Source organism: Entelurus aequoreus, linkage group LG26 (assembly GCF_033978785.1).
Source record: "Entelurus aequoreus isolate RoL-2023_Sb linkage group LG26, RoL_Eaeq_v1.1, whole genome shotgun sequence".
Taxonomy (NCBI): domain Eukaryota; kingdom Metazoa; phylum Chordata; class Actinopteri; order Syngnathiformes; family Syngnathidae; genus Entelurus; species Entelurus aequoreus.
This window is the reverse complement of record NC_084756.1, coordinates 25,171,270-25,191,269: the sequence shown is the minus strand read 5'-3', so window position 1 is coordinate 25,191,269 and position 20,000 is coordinate 25,171,270. Positions and strand designations below refer to the sequence as shown.

Here is a 20,000-nt window from a genome sequence, read left to right as displayed (position 1 = left end):
AGTGTAGTGATAGTCACTGTCCTCCACATACTCCTCCTCCTCCTCGACCACTCCTGCTTCCGCAGGAGGAGGCGGAGGGTCATGTGCCGGAGGGCCTTCATCCTTCCTGATATCCATGTATTCATATTGAACCTCCTGACATCCCAGCTGCTCCGAGTTGTGGTTCCTGAGGGTCGGCGGCACGTCGCCCGTGCACGACGTCACCTGCGACGACACGGAGGACGTCCGCTTCTTGTCCCGCTTCGACAGCTGGCCGTTGTCTTTGAGGGGCTTGTTGATTCTCGGCGAGACGCTCGTCTGCTTGTTCATGTACTCGTACTCCTCGTCGGGCAGGTGGTCCAGGAGCCCCGGCGAGGGCGACTTGCCCGTCCTGCCGTTGATGACTCCCGACGGGCACAGCAGGGTTTCTGGGATGCGTGAGAGGGAAGTGAGTCCAGTTAGATACAGTATGTGGTCAAAACTTATGGACATTGGGCCTGATCTACCAAGATCCAAATAACAGGTACTAAACATTGTGTGCATACTATAATATTGTGTGTACTATTAGTGGGTCATCTAGACAATTGATAACAAATGCAAAAGTGGTGCAGACAGACCTATTTAATTTAGGTTTTTTCATTTCCCTCCCTATATGTGTGTGTATATATATATACATATATATATACATATATATACATACATATATATATATATATATATATATATATATATATATATATATATATATATATATATATATATATATATATACATATATATATATATATATATATATATATACATATATATATATATATACACATACATACATACATACATATACATATATATATATATATATATATATATATATATATATATATATATATATATTGTATATATGTGTGTGTATGTATAGATGTGTATAAATGTGTGTATATATGTATATGAACATATGTATATGTATTAATATCTATATATAGTGTGTATATATGTATGTATGTATATGTATACATATGTAGCATGATGGATTGATGTGTGTATATGTATATATACGTATATATTTATACATATATGTATAAATATATATTTATATATGTATATATACATATATAAATATATGTATATATATACATATGTATAAATATATATATGTACTGTATGTATATATGTATAAATATATATATACACACATATACATATATATTTATATATATATATATATATATATACTAGGGCTGCAACAACTAATCGATTAAATCGATTAAAATCGATGATTAAAATAGTTGCCAATTAATTTAGTCATCAATTCGTTGGATCTATGCTATGCGCATGCGCAGTTTTTTTGTTTTTTTAAATAAACCTTTATTTATAAACTGCAACATGTACAAACAGCTGAGAAACAATAATCAAAATAAGTATGGTGCCAGTATGCTGTTTTTTTTCTCAATAAAATACTGGATAGGATAGAAATGTAGTTTGTCTCTTTTATCCGATTATTAATCGATTAATCGAAACAATAATCGACAGATTAATCGATTATCAAATTAATCGTTAGTTGCAGCCCTAATATTTACATATATATATTTATACATATATATGTATACATATGTATATATGTATAAATATATGTATGTATGTATGTAATATATAAATACATGTAATATATATATACATATATATATATATATATATATATATATATATATATATGTATATATATATATGTATATACACAATCATACATACATACACACCAGTATATATATATATGTATATACACAATCATACATACATACACACCAGTATATATATATATGTATATACACAATCATACATACATACACACCAGTATATATATATATATATATACATATAACTAATTTGAGCATAACCGTGCTAGTTTTCATGAACATTACAGATGTGCTAAATATAGACGCAAAACATTGGCTGCAGAACAGTTTCGGCCTCGATAAATCACATTGCAGAGGCTAAATGATTATTTGTGCATCTCCTCCTCCTACATATACAATTGTGGGCGTTCTAATAAGCAACATATACCCTGCATATACATGAAGAGAGTCACGTTAACTAGATTGCGCTCTCTATTTAGCTCGTTTAAGAGGAGTGACTCGTTCCTCTTTGCCAGTTTAATATATGCAAACGTTTAGTAGATCAGGCCTGATGTGTCCACATTTTGTCACCAGAAATGACATTTGTGGCGCCCTCTACAGGTTGTGCTTTGGAAGACACGCTAGTGTTCATCCTTCCACCCCGAGAAAAATACCACTGTCGTGACATGCTCCTCCCCACTTCTGCTGTGCCTACAATGGGTATTAATCATGCTCTCACCTCTCTCCGGACTGTCTCCAGGCAGCACATAACCGTTTAGGTCCTCCTCGTACACATCTGGAGATGGCGTCTGAGATGGTCCGCCGGACAGGCTGTCCCTCTGGGACACGTAGGCGCTGTCCTCCCGGTGGCGTCCCCGCCTGGGGCTTCCGGTCTGACTCAAGCCCTCGATCATCTCCAAGCCACACCCCTCGAAACTCTCCGACACGGTCCGAGCGGAGTTGAGTCGAGCGCGTGATTGCGACGGGGCCTAGAAGAAAGTCAGTGAACGCCAATGCTTTTCTATTCTTTATCATGTTAATACTTATCCTGAACTGCTGCGTCGAATCCTTAAATAGAGGCCTATATACACTACCGTTCAAAAGTTTGGGGTCACCCAAACTATTTAGTGGAATAGCCTTCATTTCTAAGAACAAGAATAGACTGTGGAGTTTCAGATGAAAGTTCTCTTTTTCTGGCCATTTTGAGCGTTTGATTGACCCCACAAATGTGATGCTCCAGAAACTCAATCTGCTCAAAGGAAGGTAAGTTTTGTAGCTTCTGTAACGAGCTAAAGTGTTTTCAGATGTGTGAACATGATTGCACAAGGGTTTTCTAATCATCAATTAGCCTTCTGAGCCAATGAGCAAACACATTGTACCATTAGAACACTGGAGTGATAGTTGCTGGAAATGGGCCTCTATACACCTATGTAGATATTGCCCCAAAAAGCAGACATTTGCAGCTAGAATAGTCATTTACCACATTAGCAATGTATAGAGTGTATTTCTGTAAAGTTACGACTAGTTTAAAGTTATCTTCATTGAAAAGTACAGTGCTTTTCCTTCAAAAATAAGGACATTTACATGTGACCCCAAACTTTTGAACGGTAGTGTACAGTTAGCTATGCTCCGGGCTACATAATCGATGGTGAACCGGACTGTAATACTAACTGGTCCATTGCCAAACAGTAGGCACTGATCCAATTGGAAGTAGTTTTTAGGTAGATCATTCTTTTGCCGGTAGACGGTGATGCTATTGTGTCACATTAGAAGGCTAAACTAGCTACACAACAACTCAAACTAACATTGCTAACTCACACCGGTAGTCCTTGCACTGGATCTTATTTTATTCTTGCGGGTGTACCTAATAATGTGACAAATGCCCATACCTGTCCGGGGTTGTCGACGCCCGCTGTCATTGGCAGATAACCAGCAGCGACCGGTGAACTCAGCACCACCTGAACACACACGACTGCGTCACCGACAGGAAGTGACACGAGAATACCTTTAACAAGAAGATGATTTACTCTGTGGGAATCCAGCCTGGAGAGGCCATTGAGGCTTATGGAGTGAAACAGGTAGTGCGAGGGTGGGTGGAGGCCTTCCATTTCTACTTCCTCCCCCTGGTCCTCCAGCTCAAAGTCCAGATCCTCCAGGTCGTCCAGGTCTGCACTCCGGTGGGCTAGCTCTTCAGGAGGCGCGTCCTGCTCGCTGCGATCCTCCTAAAACATGCCAGCCATTAATACCACTTTGAGTATCTCACCAAGAACACACTCTCACTTTTAACGCAGTATTCCCAAGGGATGATAGTATCGAAAATAAACTTGGATATACTTAAGAGTAGTCAGTGTACAGCTTGTACGGACTACTTTAAGTTCCCAGTGTTGACAACCCGCTTATGTCATAATGTCCCGGTCCACTGTCTTGTTGTTATCACTAAAATCCTGGTAACAGTTAGAGATGCTACCTCAGTAGAAGCATTTAAGTCCCATCTTAAAACTCATTTGTATACTCTAGCCTTTAAATAGACCCCCTTTTAGACCAGTTGATCTGCCGTCTCTTTTCTACTCTGCCCCCTTCGTGGAGAGGGGGGGGGCACAGATTAGGTGACCACAGATGACGCGCTAGCTGTTCAAAGTCGGGACCACTCATCTGGGCATCAGTTGAGGACGTCTCTGCGCTGCTGACCTGTCTCCACCCGAGACGATCTCCGGCTGGCCCCACTATGGACTGGACTCTCACACTATTAACTAGATCCACTATGGACTGGACTGGACTCTCACACTATTAACTAGATCCACTATGGACTGGACTGGACTCTCACACTATTAACTAGATCCACTATGGACTGGACTCTCACACTATTAATTAGAACCACTATGGACTGGACTCTCACACTATTAACTAGATCCACTATGGACTGGACTCTCACACTATTAACTAGATCCACTATGGACTGGACTGGACTCTCACACTATTAACTAGATCCACTATGGACTGGACTGGACTCTCACACTATTAACTAGATCCACTATGGACTGGACTCTCACACTATTAATTAGATCCACTGTGGACTGGACTCTCACACTATTAATTAGATCCACTATGGACTGGACTCTCACACTATTAACTAGATCCACTATGGACTGGACTGGACTCTCACACTATTAACTAGATCCACTATGGACTGGACTGGACTCTCACACTATTAACTAGATCCACTATGGACTGGACTCTCACACTATTAATTAGATCCACCATGGACTGGACTCTCACACTATTAACTAGATCCACTATGGACTGGACTCTCACACTATTAACTAGATCCACTATGGACTGGACTGGACTCTCACACTATTAACTAGATCCACTATGGACTGGACTGGACTCTCACACTATTAACTAGATCCACTATGGACTGGACTCTCACACTATTAATTAGATCCACTGTGGACTGGACTCTCACACTATTAATTAGATCCACTATGGACTGGACTCTCACACTATTAACTAGATCCACTATGGACTGGACTGGACTCTCACACTATTAACTAGATCCACTATGGACTGGACTGGACTCTCACACTATTAACTAGATCCACTATGGACTGGACTTTCACACTATTAATTAGATCCACTATGGACTGGACTCTCACACTATTAACTAGATCCACTATGGACTGGACTCTCACAATATTAACTAGATCCACTATGGACTGGACTCTCACACTATTAACTAGATCCACTATGGACTGGACTCGACTCTCACACTATTAACTAGATCCACTATGGACTGGACTGGACTCTCACACTATTAACTAGATCCACTATGGACTGGACTCGACTGTCGCACTATTAACTAGATCCACTATGGACTGGACTGGACTCTCACACTATTAACTAGATCCACTATGGACTGGACTGGACTTTCACACTTTTAACTAGATCCACTATAGACATCTGCGGTCCCCCCCAAGGTTCCTCATTGTGCCCATTGGGTTGAGTTTTTTCTTGCCCTGATGTGGGATCTGAGTTGTGGCTTGTGAAGCCCTTTGAGACACTTGTGATTAAGGACTTAATAAATAAACTTTGATTGATTGATTGATTGATTGATTGATTGATTGAAATACCCCTCCAAGGTTTCTCATTGTCATCCCATTGGGTTGAGTTTTTTCTTGCTCTGATGTGGGATCTGAGCCGAGGATGTCGTTGTGGCTTGTGCAGCCCTTTGAGACACTCGTGATTTAGGGCTATATAATTAATCTTTGATTGATTAATTGATTGATTGATTGATTGAAAAAAAGCAGCTAAAATCGACAAAAATTAGCTGACCACTTTTGTCGACATAAATTGGAGACCCAAAGGGAACATTTAAAAAAAATTGATAGTTGTAGTTTTGTTAAATTGATCATTGTCTCCAGTAGTAAAAAAAAAACAAAAAACAAGAACTACTGTTTAGTGTAGTTACACAGCTTTAAAACAAGCAAAGTGACTTCCTGTTCACTGTAAATTCAATTCTGATTCTGATTATTTTCCCCCAAAAATGTGCATTTCACTCACATTTATGTCAATTCCCGTGATATTCTACGTTTAACAGCATATTCCCTTTTATTGGCCACATTTTCTGACTCTGTTCGCGGTTCATAAACGCGTAAATCATATAGCTTTACTTTCTTTTGTTGAGTTTAGCGATTGGTTATTGGGCATATTAGCGCTGTGTCAAATAAAAAGTCGCAACCATGATGAGATCCCAAACTTCTCGTAGACGTGCTTTCGAATTACCGTATTTTTCGGAGTATAAGTCGCACCGGCCGAAAATGCATAATAAAGAAGGAAAAAAACATATAAGTGGCACTGGAGTATAAGTCGCATTTTTGGGGGGAAATGTATTTGCTAAAAGCCAACAGCAAGAATAGACATTTGAAAGGCAATTTAAAATGTGTAAAGAATAGTGAACAACAGGCTGAATAAGTGTACGTTATATGAGGCATAAATAACCAACTGGTATGTTAACGTAACATATTATGGTAAGAGTCATTCAAATAACTACCGTAATTTCCGGACTATAAGCCGGTACTTTTTCCCCTCGTTCTGGTCCCTGCGGCTTATACAAGGGTGCGGCTTATTTGCGGCCTGTTCTTCTCCGACAGCGACGAAGAGGATTTCGGTGGTTTTAGTACGCAGGAGGAAGACGATGACACAATGATTAAAGACTGACTTTTCATAGGCTGGTTATTTTGATAACGTACAGGCGAGCACTTTGTATTACTTTGCACCGTTGTATTATTTGTACTCTGCACGAATGCTGTTCGCCATGTCAAAGATGTGAAAGTTTGATTGAATGATTGAAAGATTTATTGTTAATAAATGGGAGGCTTTGCGTTCCCAAACAGTCATCTCTGTCCCGACAATCCCCTCCGTGGTAGCAGGAACCCCTATATACTACGCTAATTACACATCAAAACCCTGCGGCTTATAGTCGGGTGCGGCTTATATATGGAGCAATCTGTATTTTCCCCTAAATTTAGCTGGTGCGGCTTATAGTCCGGAAATTACGGTATAACATATAGAACATGCTATACGTTTACCAAACAATCTGTCACTCCTAATCGCTAAATCCCATGAAATCTTATACGTCTAGTCTCTTACGTGAATGAGATCAATAATATTATTTGTTATTTTACGCTAGTGTGTTAATAATTTCACACATAAGTCGCTCCTGAGTATAAGTCGTATGAAAAAAACTGCGAATAGTCCGAAAAATAGGGTAATCGTTTTTTACATATTTTAATAATCGTGAGAAACCATCATTGAAATCAAAATTGTCCAACCATAAGTTTTCTTTAGATAGTCGAGTTCCCTAAGACGATAGAATAAAATGACCTCCTGTATCAAAACAGAATCTTAGTATCTTACCTTTATCACCAAGTAGCGAGGAGGGTCTCTCGCCATTCTGGTAAATTCATTGGCAAGCTCCTTGAACGTGGGACGGATGTTGTCGTCAATCATCCAACCTGCAGACAGTTTGAGATCACCTTTACTTTGTCGCACCGCAGACACCCGGTCCGTCCGTCCAGGTCACCCCCAAGAAGAACTCACATTTGACCATGACCATGTAGACATCTATCGTGCAAATAGGAGGCTGGGACAGTCGCTCCCCCTTTTCCAGCAGATCGGGAACTTCCTGCGGGCGCATGGTGGAGTAGGGCTCCGCACCGTGGGACATCATCTCCCATATTGTCACGCCTGCAAGTGAAAGCGGATTTCATGTTCAAATGTGGAGGTGATTGAAAAAAGTACAGCAGGAGTTCGCCTATTGCAGGGAGATTCAACTCTATTGGTTTGGGGGAGAACCAGCGTCCTCTGCAGTAGACATTTGATTTTGTCAGAGTGCTTTGTTGTTTCTAAGGATCTTCTGCAAAAAAGCGAGTCATGGATCCCTCTCGTGTTTTACCTGTGTGAAGTTGGACCCCCCCCCCCCCCCCCCCAACCCACCCTACCTTATCACAATCTCCACAAACCAGTCCCATTCGTTTGTGCTGAAAACATTTTCATCTGTGCCATTACGTTTTATGTTTTTTTACGTTGACATGTAATTAAGGTGTTATTAATCATGAAAAGAGACCCCGCCCCCTCCCAACTATTTAAACATCTTCCCAAGCGTGTCCCACTCGTATGCGCTGCCAAAGTTTTGGTGTAACTATTATAGTTTTTAAGTTAACGTTTAGTTTTTTTATGTTATTAACATGTAATTAACGTTTTAATCATAAATATAAGCGGACTATAATACTAACTGGCCCATTGCCAAACACAGTAGGCACTGATCCAATTGGATGTAGTTTTTAGGAATCTCCTTCTCTATTTTGATGCTATTGTCTCACATTAGAAGGCTAAACTAGCTACACAACAACTCAAACTAACATTGCTAACGTACCATTCACACATTTCTAGTAATTATTATAGGCCCCACTATCCCCCCCCCCCCAAAAAATATTTCAAAATGTTCTCAAAAATGTGCCAATTGTTTGTGCTGCAAAATGTTTTGGTCTATTATAGTTTTAAAGTTAACGTTTTATGGGGGGGGGGGGGGGGGTTAAAGTGTAATTAACATGTTATTCATCATAAATAGACACCCGCCTTTAACTATTTCAAAATCTCCCCAAACTTGTCCTAATTGTTTGTTCTGCAAACATTTTCGGTCTAACACTTATAGTTTTTAAGTTATTAATGCTTTATAGTTTTTATGTTATTAACATGTAATTAACGTGTTATTAATCATAGACATCCCCCGACAGTCATTTCAAAATCTCCCCAAACGTGTCCCAATCGTTTGTGCTGCAAACTTTTTATGTCTAACTATTATAGTTTTTAGGTTATTAACGCTTAATGGTTTTTATATTATTAACTTGTAATTAACGTGGTATTAATCATAAATGGACCCAAACGAGTCACAATCATCTGTGCTGCAAAAAAATGTTGGTCTAACCATTTTAGTTTATGAGTTACTAACGACTATAGGTTTTTATGTTATTAATGTGTAATTAATATGCTTATCAATCATAAATAGACCGGGTTATGAATCATAAAACGTTAATAACATCAAAACTATAGAGCACAAATGTAGCACAAACAATTGAGACACGTTTGAGGAGATTTTGACATGGTCAGGAATAATAACACATTATTATCATAAAAACCATAATAAGTCAACTTAAAAAAACGTAACAACACACAAAAAATTTTGCAGCACTAACGTGAAAAATGTGAGTCCCTCACAAGTTTTTTTAACTGAAGTCGCAGGCCACCAGTTGAATACCCCAAATAATGGAGACAAAAAGGAGTCAGCCAAGTAAGATTTATGTAAAACCGGCTGTGCTTAAAACATCATGTCGACGATGAAACCCAATGAAGGAAAAAGCTCTCTTGTTTTTTTTGCATTAACCAGCACGAGTCACTACACAAACTTTCAGCCTCATTTGCCTCAATTTTAACTTTTATGATTCATACTTTTATGATTCACTGTGAGGAAGTCGCTCCGAGGGTGCAAAGATTAGCGTTGCTTCAACCACAGACCTTCACAAAAAAATGGATTTTCAGAAAAAAAAAAACTATTTTTAATGACATAACAGTTGTTTAGAAATGTGTGAGTTAGCAATGTTAGTTCGAGTTGTTGTGTAGGTAGTTTAGCCTTCTAATGTGACACAATAGCATCATCGTCTACCGGCAAAATAAAGAAAGATCTTCTTAAAAACTACTTCCAATTGGATCAGTGCCTACTGGGTTTGACAATGGACCAGTTAGTATTATAGTCCGGTTCACGAACGACTATGTAGCCCGTAGCATAGCTAACTGTATTAACCGGCTTGAGCCTCTATTCAAGGATTCAACGCAGTAGTTCAGTAAAAGTATTAACATGATAAAGAATAGAAAAGCATTCTATTGTCAATATACCCATGCATACATCCAGGCTCTGGCATTGGAGAGATAATTACTCAATCTTAACCTTAGCCAGCGTTTCGTACCAGAAATTTCCGACCCGGCTTCCTCACTTTGTGTCCGCCACGTCGTCTCCTCATTCAGCCGACAAAAAAACCCCGGTAGACCGTAGACCGCATTGTCTCGCTATCTCACCAGGGATGTTGTGTTGCGGTGAAAGTCGAGTAAAAATTAAATCGGTGGTGGTGATCACCGGCGTCGATATTCCATACGGTCAGGCCTGGCCCTAAACAATCTGGCGCCCTAGGCAAGATTTTAGGTGGCGCCCCCCCCCCCCTCCTCCCCACATCGGCAGTGAAGTGTATATACTCACAAGAAACCGAATAGCTTTGTCTTTGACCTTTTTTTTTACTTAAAGAAAGCAAATTAACATATTATATGAGAATGTTATGTTATGATTATCTTTAACCGAATCACAGCAGTGCTCAAATTAAAAAACAGCATTCCCTCTTATGTGATATTGCTTAATTAACATTAATGATGTGCACTTTAACAACTAGGCTTACAACTATACCTAATATATAAAGGGGTGGAAAAGTGACTATTACCTGCAGGGTAGCTAACCAGAAGGCAATAACAATGTAAACAAAAACACCTGCTTAAAAGATCTAATACAAATGTCCCTGAGGAATGTAAGGTGGGAGTACTGTAATTACCTAACGTTACATTATTATTTTCCATAACAATTTAGCCCCCTCCACAATATTAACCCGACGTTAAAACAGAACTAGCTATTTATTGATTAGCAATTGCCGAATCATGTAACATTAGCTTAATGCTAAAGCCAGGTTACTATCACATTCTGTAACAGACAAATAATTTCATGTAGGCTAACGTTACCTACCTGCTACCTCTGTCTTTTTCTCGTTTCTCCTCCTCTTCTTTTATATTTTTTCTTCCCTGGGCACCTGACAGTTTTGGCCGTTTTGACATCTTGTGTTGATTTTTTGATGTGGTAAGAGTCATGATACGGGAAGGGAGGGGGCGCACCGTGCGGGGGGATGGGGGGGCGTAATGTTGTAACAAATAATATTTCTATTAAATAGGCTTTACTTTGCATTTTAATTAACGTGGGATTATTTTTTGTATTTAGAAATAATAGTACCAACTTTTTTTTTCTTTTTTTTTTCCTCCAACATTTGTGGCACTGGCGTGGCGCCCCCTGATGGACGGCGCCCTTAGCATTTGCCTATACGGCCTATGCCACGGGCCGGCCCTGCATACGGTCTTAGGAAAACAAAACCAAAACAACTTGTAAACAAGGCTGCCGGGGCGGGGACGAAAGGCTAGTCAGCGTGAAGGGGTGTGGTAAAAAGACGGTTTAATTTGCTTCTGACAACTTCGCCTCTCAAAACCAACCGTTTTTGAAGGAAGCCAAAAAGTGGCTTGAGAATAGGTCTTTCCAGCTTACTAATAGCTGTGTCTACCGACTCGTTCTAGTCAGAGCGCATGCTGCTAATTGCAGAAACTCGCCAGCGCGGTTGGACAAACAACTCCATGGCGATGAAAACTCACCGTAACTCCAAACATCGCTTTGATGAGTGTATCTGCGAAACAGGATGCTCTCCAAGGCCATCCACTTGATTGGCATCTAAAGATACAAGCCAAGTATTTCATTCAAATATCTTAGGGTGTGACATTTATTTTTTTGCTCGTCTACCAACCTTGACTTCATTGTAATAGTACTTCTTGTCGTCTGGGTACAGTAAGTCTGCGATGCCGTAGTCTGAGATCTGGGCGGTGTAGTTATTCTTCAGCAGCACATTTCTGGCTGCCAGGTTCCTGTGAACCATGCCGTTTTCCTCCAGGTAAAACATACCCTGGGCAGAGTGGAAAACAGCGTGAGGAACACACCAGACGGCCTGTTTTTGTGTAAGGAAGTGGGACTCCAGCCTGTTTACCTTTGCGATCTGCACACACCAGTTGAGGAGCCTCTGCGGACTGAGCTTGTTCTTGTTGTTCCTGACGTGGTCCAGCAGGGAGCCCTGGCTGCTGAGCAAGCTGACGAGCTGCAGATCTTGACCGGGGCAGATCCCGTGGATCCGGACTACGTTGGCGTGGCTCAAGCTTCCAATCGCCAACATGTGCTGCAGACAGAGAAGTCATGAGTGAGTTACATCCAGCATCGAAAATGAGTGCTTCAATAGCCAATTCTGTTTAGTCCGTTCTCACATCAGTCACTTCAAAGAATGTCTGCCGTCCAGTGCGATCATGAATTGTTTTTATGGCGACTGGGAGCTTCACCGTGTCTCCTTCAGGAATCCAAACACCCTGTACAATACGGAAAGCAGCCATTTGACAAAACTGCACAAAAGTTTTGCATGACGCTCCTGGTTACAAACCTTGTGAACGTATCCAAACACTCCGTTACCCAGCAGCTTGATCTTCCGCACCTGTGTGGCCGTCAGGATCCGAGGGTCGACTTTGGGACCCTTCTCTCCGGGATCCTGAGACTCAAAGCTCTAAGCAAACACAATGTAAAAGCAACTCTGTCATGTTTGTTCATGTCCTTCATTTCCAGATGACTGGCTTACAGTTGGGGACAAAGCAATGAATCCCAATGGCAGCCACTTTACAATCAGCGACAGTCATAAGCTGGGGCGGCATGGCGTAGTGGGTAGAGCAACCGTGCCAGAAACCTGAGGGTTGCAGGTTCGCTCCCCGCCTCTTACCATCCAAAAATCGCTGCCGTTGTGTCCTTGGGCGGGACACTTCACCCTTTGTCACCGGTGCCACTCACACCGGTGAATTGAATGATGAATGATAGGTGGTGGTCGGAGGGGCCGTTGGCGCAAATTGCAGCCACGCTTCCGTCAGTCTACCCCAGGGCAGCTGTGGCCATGAAAGTAGCTTACCACCACCAGGTGTGAATGAATGATGGGTTCTACATGTAAAAGCGACTTTGGGTACTTAGAAAAGCGCTTTATAAATCCCAGGTATTATAAGCTAAGCTGCTGCTTAAGGAAGATTGATGTAATTCATCCCTACGTACCGGGCATGTACCGTATTTTTCCGACTATAAGTCGCTCCGGAGTATAAGTCGCACCGACAGAAAATGCATAATAAAGAAGGGAAAAAACATATATAAGTCGCACTGGAGTATAAGTCGCATTTTTGGGGGGAATTTATTTGATAAAAGCCAACAGCAAGAATAGACATTTGAAAGGCAATTTAAAATGTCTAAAGAATAGTGAACAACAGGCTGAATAAGTGTACGCTATATGACGCATAAATAACCAACTGGTATGTTAACGTAACATATTATGGTAAGAGTCATTCAAATAACTATAACATATAGAACATGCTATAGGTTTACCAAACAATCTGTCACTCCTAATCGCTAAATCCCATGAAATCTTATACGTCTAGTCTCTTACGTCAATGACATCAATAATATTATTTGATATTTTACGCTAATGTGTTCATCATTTCACACATAAGTCGCTCCTGAGTAAAAGTCGCACCCCCGGCCAAACTATGAAAAAAACTGCGACTTATAGTCCGAAAAATATGGTAACGGTTTTGTAGATACCGCGGTATTGCCGTGACATGTGACAGTATCAAATGAAAACTTGGTGAGTGTAGTTTTCTTCTGGCGCTTAAATATAAACTACATCTCCCAAAATCCTCTGCACAGCGTGGGGGCATGGAACGCCAATAAGCAGGAAGTGACGTATGTTTGTACTCGTGGTAGATAGGACGAATAGTTTTTAGGACAGTTCCTGAAAATTTCCATCAAAATATGTCCATAACTGTGTGAGTTATGTTGCTAACAAACACACAAACAAGCCCTGGCGAACACAAAACCTCTGTGGCAGAGGGAAGAAAGTCTGCATTCTGAAAAGCAAAGCGCACCACCTTTGTCTCGAGCGTTTCCAAGCCGACACAGAACTGGTCCCGTCGCACCCCAGGGAAAATACTCAAAAAAACTGTACACCGCGAGAAATAGGAGTAAACTGAAAAGCTCCTCAATACATCCATCCATCCTTTTTTCCACCACTTGTCCCTCTCAATGTGGCCCAGAAAAGATATTTGACGCTAAACATTCGTTTATGACATATTTACATTATTAAAAGTTATAGAATAGAATAGAAAGTACTTTATTGATCTCTGGGAGGAAATTCAGCAACACAGTTCGCTCACAATAGACAAGAATAATATTAAATAATATAATATATATTATATATATAATATATAATATATAAATATATTCTACATATACTACATATACTCTGCATTTAAATGCAATCATTATGTTCTTGGTTTTTCAGAAAAACATAATTTTTCCGACTGATTTAAAAATGTCCAGTGTTCAGGACACTTTATTGGCTTTATTATTTTACATTTGTTACACACAATGTTTACATTGGCACTTTAAGATACTCAACTCAAAGTTTTTGTTGATATTTTTTTGAACAATGGATGTTCCGCACTTGAAAGTGCATGTTTGTAGTAATAAATATGATTCGAACATTTGAGCATTATGTTTGTGTTCAATTACAGTAAGTGCTTTTATTTTATTTTCCTTTATTTATTTACCTGCCACTTCATTTTACACATTTTAAAATTTTTACATATTTTGTTTAATTTTTGGACATTCACCACAATATTATCGTGCTGTGCCGTTAATACCGTGATAATCATAAAATTGGTAATAAAAGTTAAAAATATTGTCGGACTTTGTGTGATTTCTTCTGGGGGCTACAATATATCATATTACTTTAATTTGTTTTCCATCCATCCATCCATTTTCTACCGCTTGTCCCTTTCGGGGTCACGGGGGGTGCTGGAGCCTATCTCAGCTGCATTCGGGCGGTAGGCGAATACACCCTGGACAAGTCGCCACCTCATCGCAGGGACAAGTTTTCAAGTAAAAAAAAATATATATATATGTTCAAGGTGTGGCGGAAATGAACGCGTCACATTCAATTACATAAAGAGGAAACTCTGTCTTTATGATATATCTTTTAAATTATTGATATATTTGCTATTTATTTTATTCAAATTATTTTAATTCAAGGACAACATGTTTGCAGTTGTTTATGTTCGATTTAAAGCTGTTTACACGAAAACTAAGCAGTTTTGTTTTGCATTTCGTTTCCTTACCGTTGCAAAAATGAACCAAACCATAACCGTAAAATCAAGTTATTGTAATTTCCGGTCGATTTTTCTGCCCACACTTTGAACCCTGCACTTCATACAAAGCTGCGGCTAATTTATGGATTTTTCTTTTAGGGTTTATGAGCTATGCATGCCGCCAATATATTTAGCCTCAACACATCAGACTAATGACATTGCTGAATGGGTCACATTAAATCAAACGCATTCACACAGTCATTCAGTCAGCCATTTACTGCGTTATGGACTCACCTTCATCTTGGAGAAGAAACAACAAAATGCACACAACGCAGCCCTAAAGCCAAAGAGGATCGACGCAACCGCCGAAAAAGGAAAAACCTGCCGCATGGAACGGAAAACCACTATCACGAACGGATTTGTTACATTTGTGAATGAACACAAGGGCATGTGTAAATATTTCATGTTTTATGTGTGCACATGAGGGTTACACACCTGTGCTGGCACTTTATGTGCAAAATAACATTTGTCCAAAAATGAGTTGGGCGCGGCTATAGCCCGGAAATGACGTTACCTTGCAAACCGTGACGATGGCGTACCGTTACACCCCTGTTACCGCGTGCATTAAAATGTGTTCTTTACCCTTTTTCATAATGTCAAGAAACCCAGTAGAATAACAAACCCAAACCAAAGCCTCACCTCTCCACTGGCCATGTATCTCCTCATAGCTCGTTTGCGACGGATGGCGAGGCCTCTGCGATACAGAACACTCAGCACGAAAACAGAGAAGCTGGCGAACAGAAGGGCGATGACTCCCAGCACGATGGCTGTGGTGGCTTGCCTGGAGACCAAAGAGACGATATCACTTTGCTGACACTAAATTATGAGCACAAAAAAGATTCCTACCCAGAAATGGATCTGGAAGACCCGACACAGTCCCCAATTGTTGGACCTAAGCACCTATAGAGAGAAATGATAGAAAAGTGAGTCAGCTTCATGCAGAAAACACACAGCGTTCTTCGCATAGACGTTGTCGTCTTACCCTTGGGTGCAGTTGGTGTGACACGGCTCACAGCGGCCTTGCTTGTTTGGGTACTTGAAGATAACTCCCTCGCCTCCCATCACACCCTCGGGACACAAAGACACACAGTGGGGGCCGTCCTGGAGGTTGGCGCATGCGACACACTGATCGGCTCCCTAACGGGGCGCAGAATTTGAGGTGAGTGTTAAGTACAGACAAAAAACAAACAGTAGCAATACCAGCGCTGGAGAGAACTCTATGGTCCCTCTACACCAGGCCTGGGCTATTATTTTGACTCGGGGGCCACATTTAGAGAAAAAAATGTGTCTGGGGGCCGGTATATCTATTTTTAGGAACACTAATATAAAACCTCACAATAATGTCTGATTGAATGCTAAAAACGTCATGACAGACCGCCTTAAAAAAACGTAATGGAATTTTACATTTTTCTATGACGGATAAAACACTGAATATTGACAAAATATGAATGTCACACCCCCTTTCGATCGACATATTTTACAATCAAGTGAAACGCAACAAAAATGCAACAAACAGTGAAATATGAACACGAAGGGTACAAAATAAACCCACCTACAATCTGATATTTGCTGAATTTCCCCCAGGGATCAATAAAGTACTTTCTATTCTATTCTATATATCACTAAGCTTTAGAACTTTGTTGTGAAAATGTCCTTCCGCGTCTGTGGAAACGCTTCCCGCCCACACTGCTTGGTGCCTCGTCTGAGCTGCTGTGACGTAGATGACCATAGTAACTAATTAGATGACCATAGTAACTAATTAGATTACCATAGTAACTGGTATATCATCCATAAGCGCAGATTCCAAGCATTGAAATACTTAGTATAGTTGAAGACTTCCGGTCATCATAATGGCAGCTACAGTTTACATCTTAAAGATCTAAAAAAGTTATTTGGGAATGTCCGGCGGGCCAGATTGAAAAGCTTAACGGGCCGCATGTGGCCCCCGGGCCTTAATTTGCCCAGGTCTGCTCTACACACATGCCTTTGTCCACCTTGCCGCCCCTTGAACAATTTCCCTTGTGGATCATTAAAGTTTGTCTAAGTCTAAGTCTCCCTGGCAGAGTTGTTTGAGGGTTGTCCAACGAAACCAGAAGTTAGCCTAAGTGTGTTGTTTTGGACACACACATTTGTCTACTCTCTCTTTGTCTTGTTCCTGGCACCTCTTCTCACCATCGAAACCAAATAAGATACTGTGGGCCTGATTTACTAGGATCCAAATACCGTGTGCGAAACAAAGTGTGCAAACAATAAAATTGCATGCATTATGAGTAGGGATGTCCGATAATATCGGACTGCCGATATTATCTGCCGATAAATGCTTTAAAATGTAATATCGGAGGCCGCTGCATACACGGACGTAGGGAGAAGTACAGAGCGCCCATAAATCCTGAAGGCACTGCCTTTGCGTGCCGGCCCAGTCACATAATATCTACGACTTTTCACACACACAAGTGAATGCAAGGCATACTTGGTCAACAGCCATACAGGTCACACTAAGGGTGGCTGTATAAACAACTTTAACACTGTTACAAATATGCGCCACACTGTGAACCCACACCAAACAAGAATGACAAACACATTTCGGGAGAACATCCGCACCGTAACACCACATAAACACAACAGAACAAATACCCAGAACCCCTTGCAGCACTAACTCTTCCGGGACGCTACAATATACACCCCCCGCTTTTAGAGAGCTGTATTATTTTCAGTTTCGTGCCCAAGGGACGGATTTTATTTAACACTATATTAGTATTTATACACCTATAGTGATCACAGAGACAGGTTATTTTTGTGTTACTGTATATATTTGTTTTTCTGAAAAATCCCACTTAATATACTTTGGGTAACAACAGTCAATATTTTTTTTTTTTTTTTTTTTTTTAGGGGGGTAACAACAGTCAATATTTATTTATTTATTTTATTTTCTTTTTTTCTTATAAAATAAAAGTGAGCTTTTGTTAAACCAAATATTGTGTGTTTTTTTCCATATACAACAACCTATCTGGATTCGATAAGAGAATCGATTAGGAAACGGTTCGATAAGAGGATTCGATAATGGGCTCGAACTCGATCATTTCTTATCAAACATCATCCCTATGTACAACCATATATACATATAAACCCATATATACACATAGAAATGGGACCCACTACCTCCCTGCTTGGCACTCAGCATCAAGGTTTAGAATTGGGGGTTCGATCACCAAAATGATTCCCGAGCGCGGCCACCGCTGGTGTGGTGAAATGTGTCCTCTACATTTGACCCGTCCCCTTGTTCCACCCCCTGGGAGGTGAGGGGAGCAGTGAGCAGCAGCGGTAGCCACGCCCGGGGATCATTTTAGTGATTTAACCCCCAATTCCAACCCTTGATGCTGAGTGCCAAGCAGGGAGGTAACGGGTCCCATTTTTATAGTCTTTGGCATTGGCGTTGTTAGGGGGGCTCAAGCCCCCTAAAATATTCTTAAGCCCCCCTAAATAATTTGGTGTTATATATATATATATTTTTTTTTTTTTTTACAAATACATGCCGACATATTCATTATAAAGTGGCCCGAATATGAGTTGAAATAAATAATCATATAACCTGTCATTATTCACTCAGTTTCCCCTCACTTCATAGCGTAAGGTAGAGAGCCCCTTTAGTGCGTCGGTATCCAATCCATTCCACTTGTTCATATAGAAAATGCCCACATCACTCAAATTCCAGTCCGCATTTTTTCTGCGACCTTGCTTGCGGTCCTGCAGGTGTACGAAGCACATTATCTTCCTTTACAATGACTGAAGCTGCAAGAAACTTTGTGTGTGCAATTGTAAATAATTTAGTTTTTAAGTTTTGTGTTTCTTGTAGAATCTATATAAAGTAATATACATTAGCCTATTGTTAAAATAATGCAAAAAAACGCATTAATATATTTGTTTTATTGTATTGTTACATTAATAGCTGTTGTAATATTATAGGATGGCTTGTTAAACATTTCATAGGATTTTCAGAGGGAGGAAAAACCAAGACATTTATTATAAAATGTAAAATGAATAAATACATAAAAAGAAAAATTTAAAAAAATGGTTAAAAGCCATCGTCCTGGGGACCATTTCATTTCGTCCCGTGCATTTTTTTAAAATAATAATAATAACAATGAATAATTTCTAAGTCTTTGTTAGCCGTTTGTGAAGTTTTGTGCTCGTGCGCAACGTGCGCATCCCGTGCATCTCCTGGGGGCCAAGCCCCCCCTGTCCTTAAAAGCTAGTGACGCCCCTGGTCTTTGGTATGACTCACAACCTACCGATCTCAGGGCGGACACTCTAGCCACAAGGTATTTATTTTAAGTAATACAGAAATGTATCACAGCTCTTCCCTATTTATAAAGTATTGGAAACGCAATGTGGCAAGGGATGGCTGTAGTGCCACTAGCAAACCACCAGATGGCAGCAACACATTTGGACGCTGGCTACATTTTCAATGCACTGGCTGTCACACCAGGTGAGAAGTGTTCCAGTTCAGACTCAAGGAAGTATGTTACCTGGCCTGTGCAGGTCTGCTTTCCCTCCTGGACTTTACACTCAGAGTGGCAGTGCATACATTCCCCTGAAGCGTCGGCAAACTCTCGCCTCTCCCTGCATTCAGGGCGACAAGTCCTTTAACAACACACCAAGCAACTGGAAAGCGGTCTTTGGTGAAAACTGACCCCGTCAGGAACATGCAGTCTGCCACACAAGTTCCTCCTCTGCTGTATTTGTTGCAGGACAGGCACTGGTCAGGTCCCGGACCCC

General features: G+C 40.5%; 1 protein-coding gene across 2 annotated transcripts in view; it reads right to left on the bottom strand.

Annotated features, from left to right (window-relative positions):
- Positions 1 to 20,000, bottom strand: part of erbb3a (erb-b2 receptor tyrosine kinase 3a) — a 71,568-nt gene that overhangs the window by 826 nt on the left and 50,742 nt on the right. For both annotated transcript variants that reach the window (XM_062037996.1, XM_062037997.1), the window contains 16 exons: positions 19,916 to 20,000; positions 19,751 to 19,844; positions 16,207 to 16,361; positions 16,071 to 16,124; positions 15,864 to 16,005; positions 12,431 to 12,550; positions 12,261 to 12,359; positions 11,990 to 12,175; positions 11,753 to 11,908; positions 11,604 to 11,679; positions 7,692 to 7,838; positions 7,509 to 7,606; positions 3,620 to 3,814; positions 3,482 to 3,550; positions 2,332 to 2,581; positions 1 to 407 (listed from right to left, as the gene is read on the bottom strand). The exon at positions 1 to 407 is cut by the window's left edge and continues 826 nt beyond it; the exon at positions 19,916 to 20,000 is cut by the window's right edge and continues 48 nt beyond it. In XM_062037996.1, the coding sequence (XP_061893980.1) occupies positions 1 to 407; positions 2,332 to 2,581; positions 3,482 to 3,550; positions 3,620 to 3,814; positions 7,509 to 7,606; positions 7,692 to 7,838; positions 11,604 to 11,679; positions 11,753 to 11,908; positions 11,990 to 12,175; positions 12,261 to 12,359; positions 12,431 to 12,550; positions 15,864 to 16,005; positions 16,071 to 16,124; positions 16,207 to 16,361; positions 19,751 to 19,844; positions 19,916 to 20,000 (2,333 nt within the window). The remainder of the gene's footprint in view (positions 408 to 2,331; positions 2,582 to 3,481; positions 3,551 to 3,619; positions 3,815 to 7,508; positions 7,607 to 7,691; positions 7,839 to 11,603; positions 11,680 to 11,752; positions 11,909 to 11,989; positions 12,176 to 12,260; positions 12,360 to 12,430; positions 12,551 to 15,863; positions 16,006 to 16,070; positions 16,125 to 16,206; positions 16,362 to 19,750; positions 19,845 to 19,915) is intronic.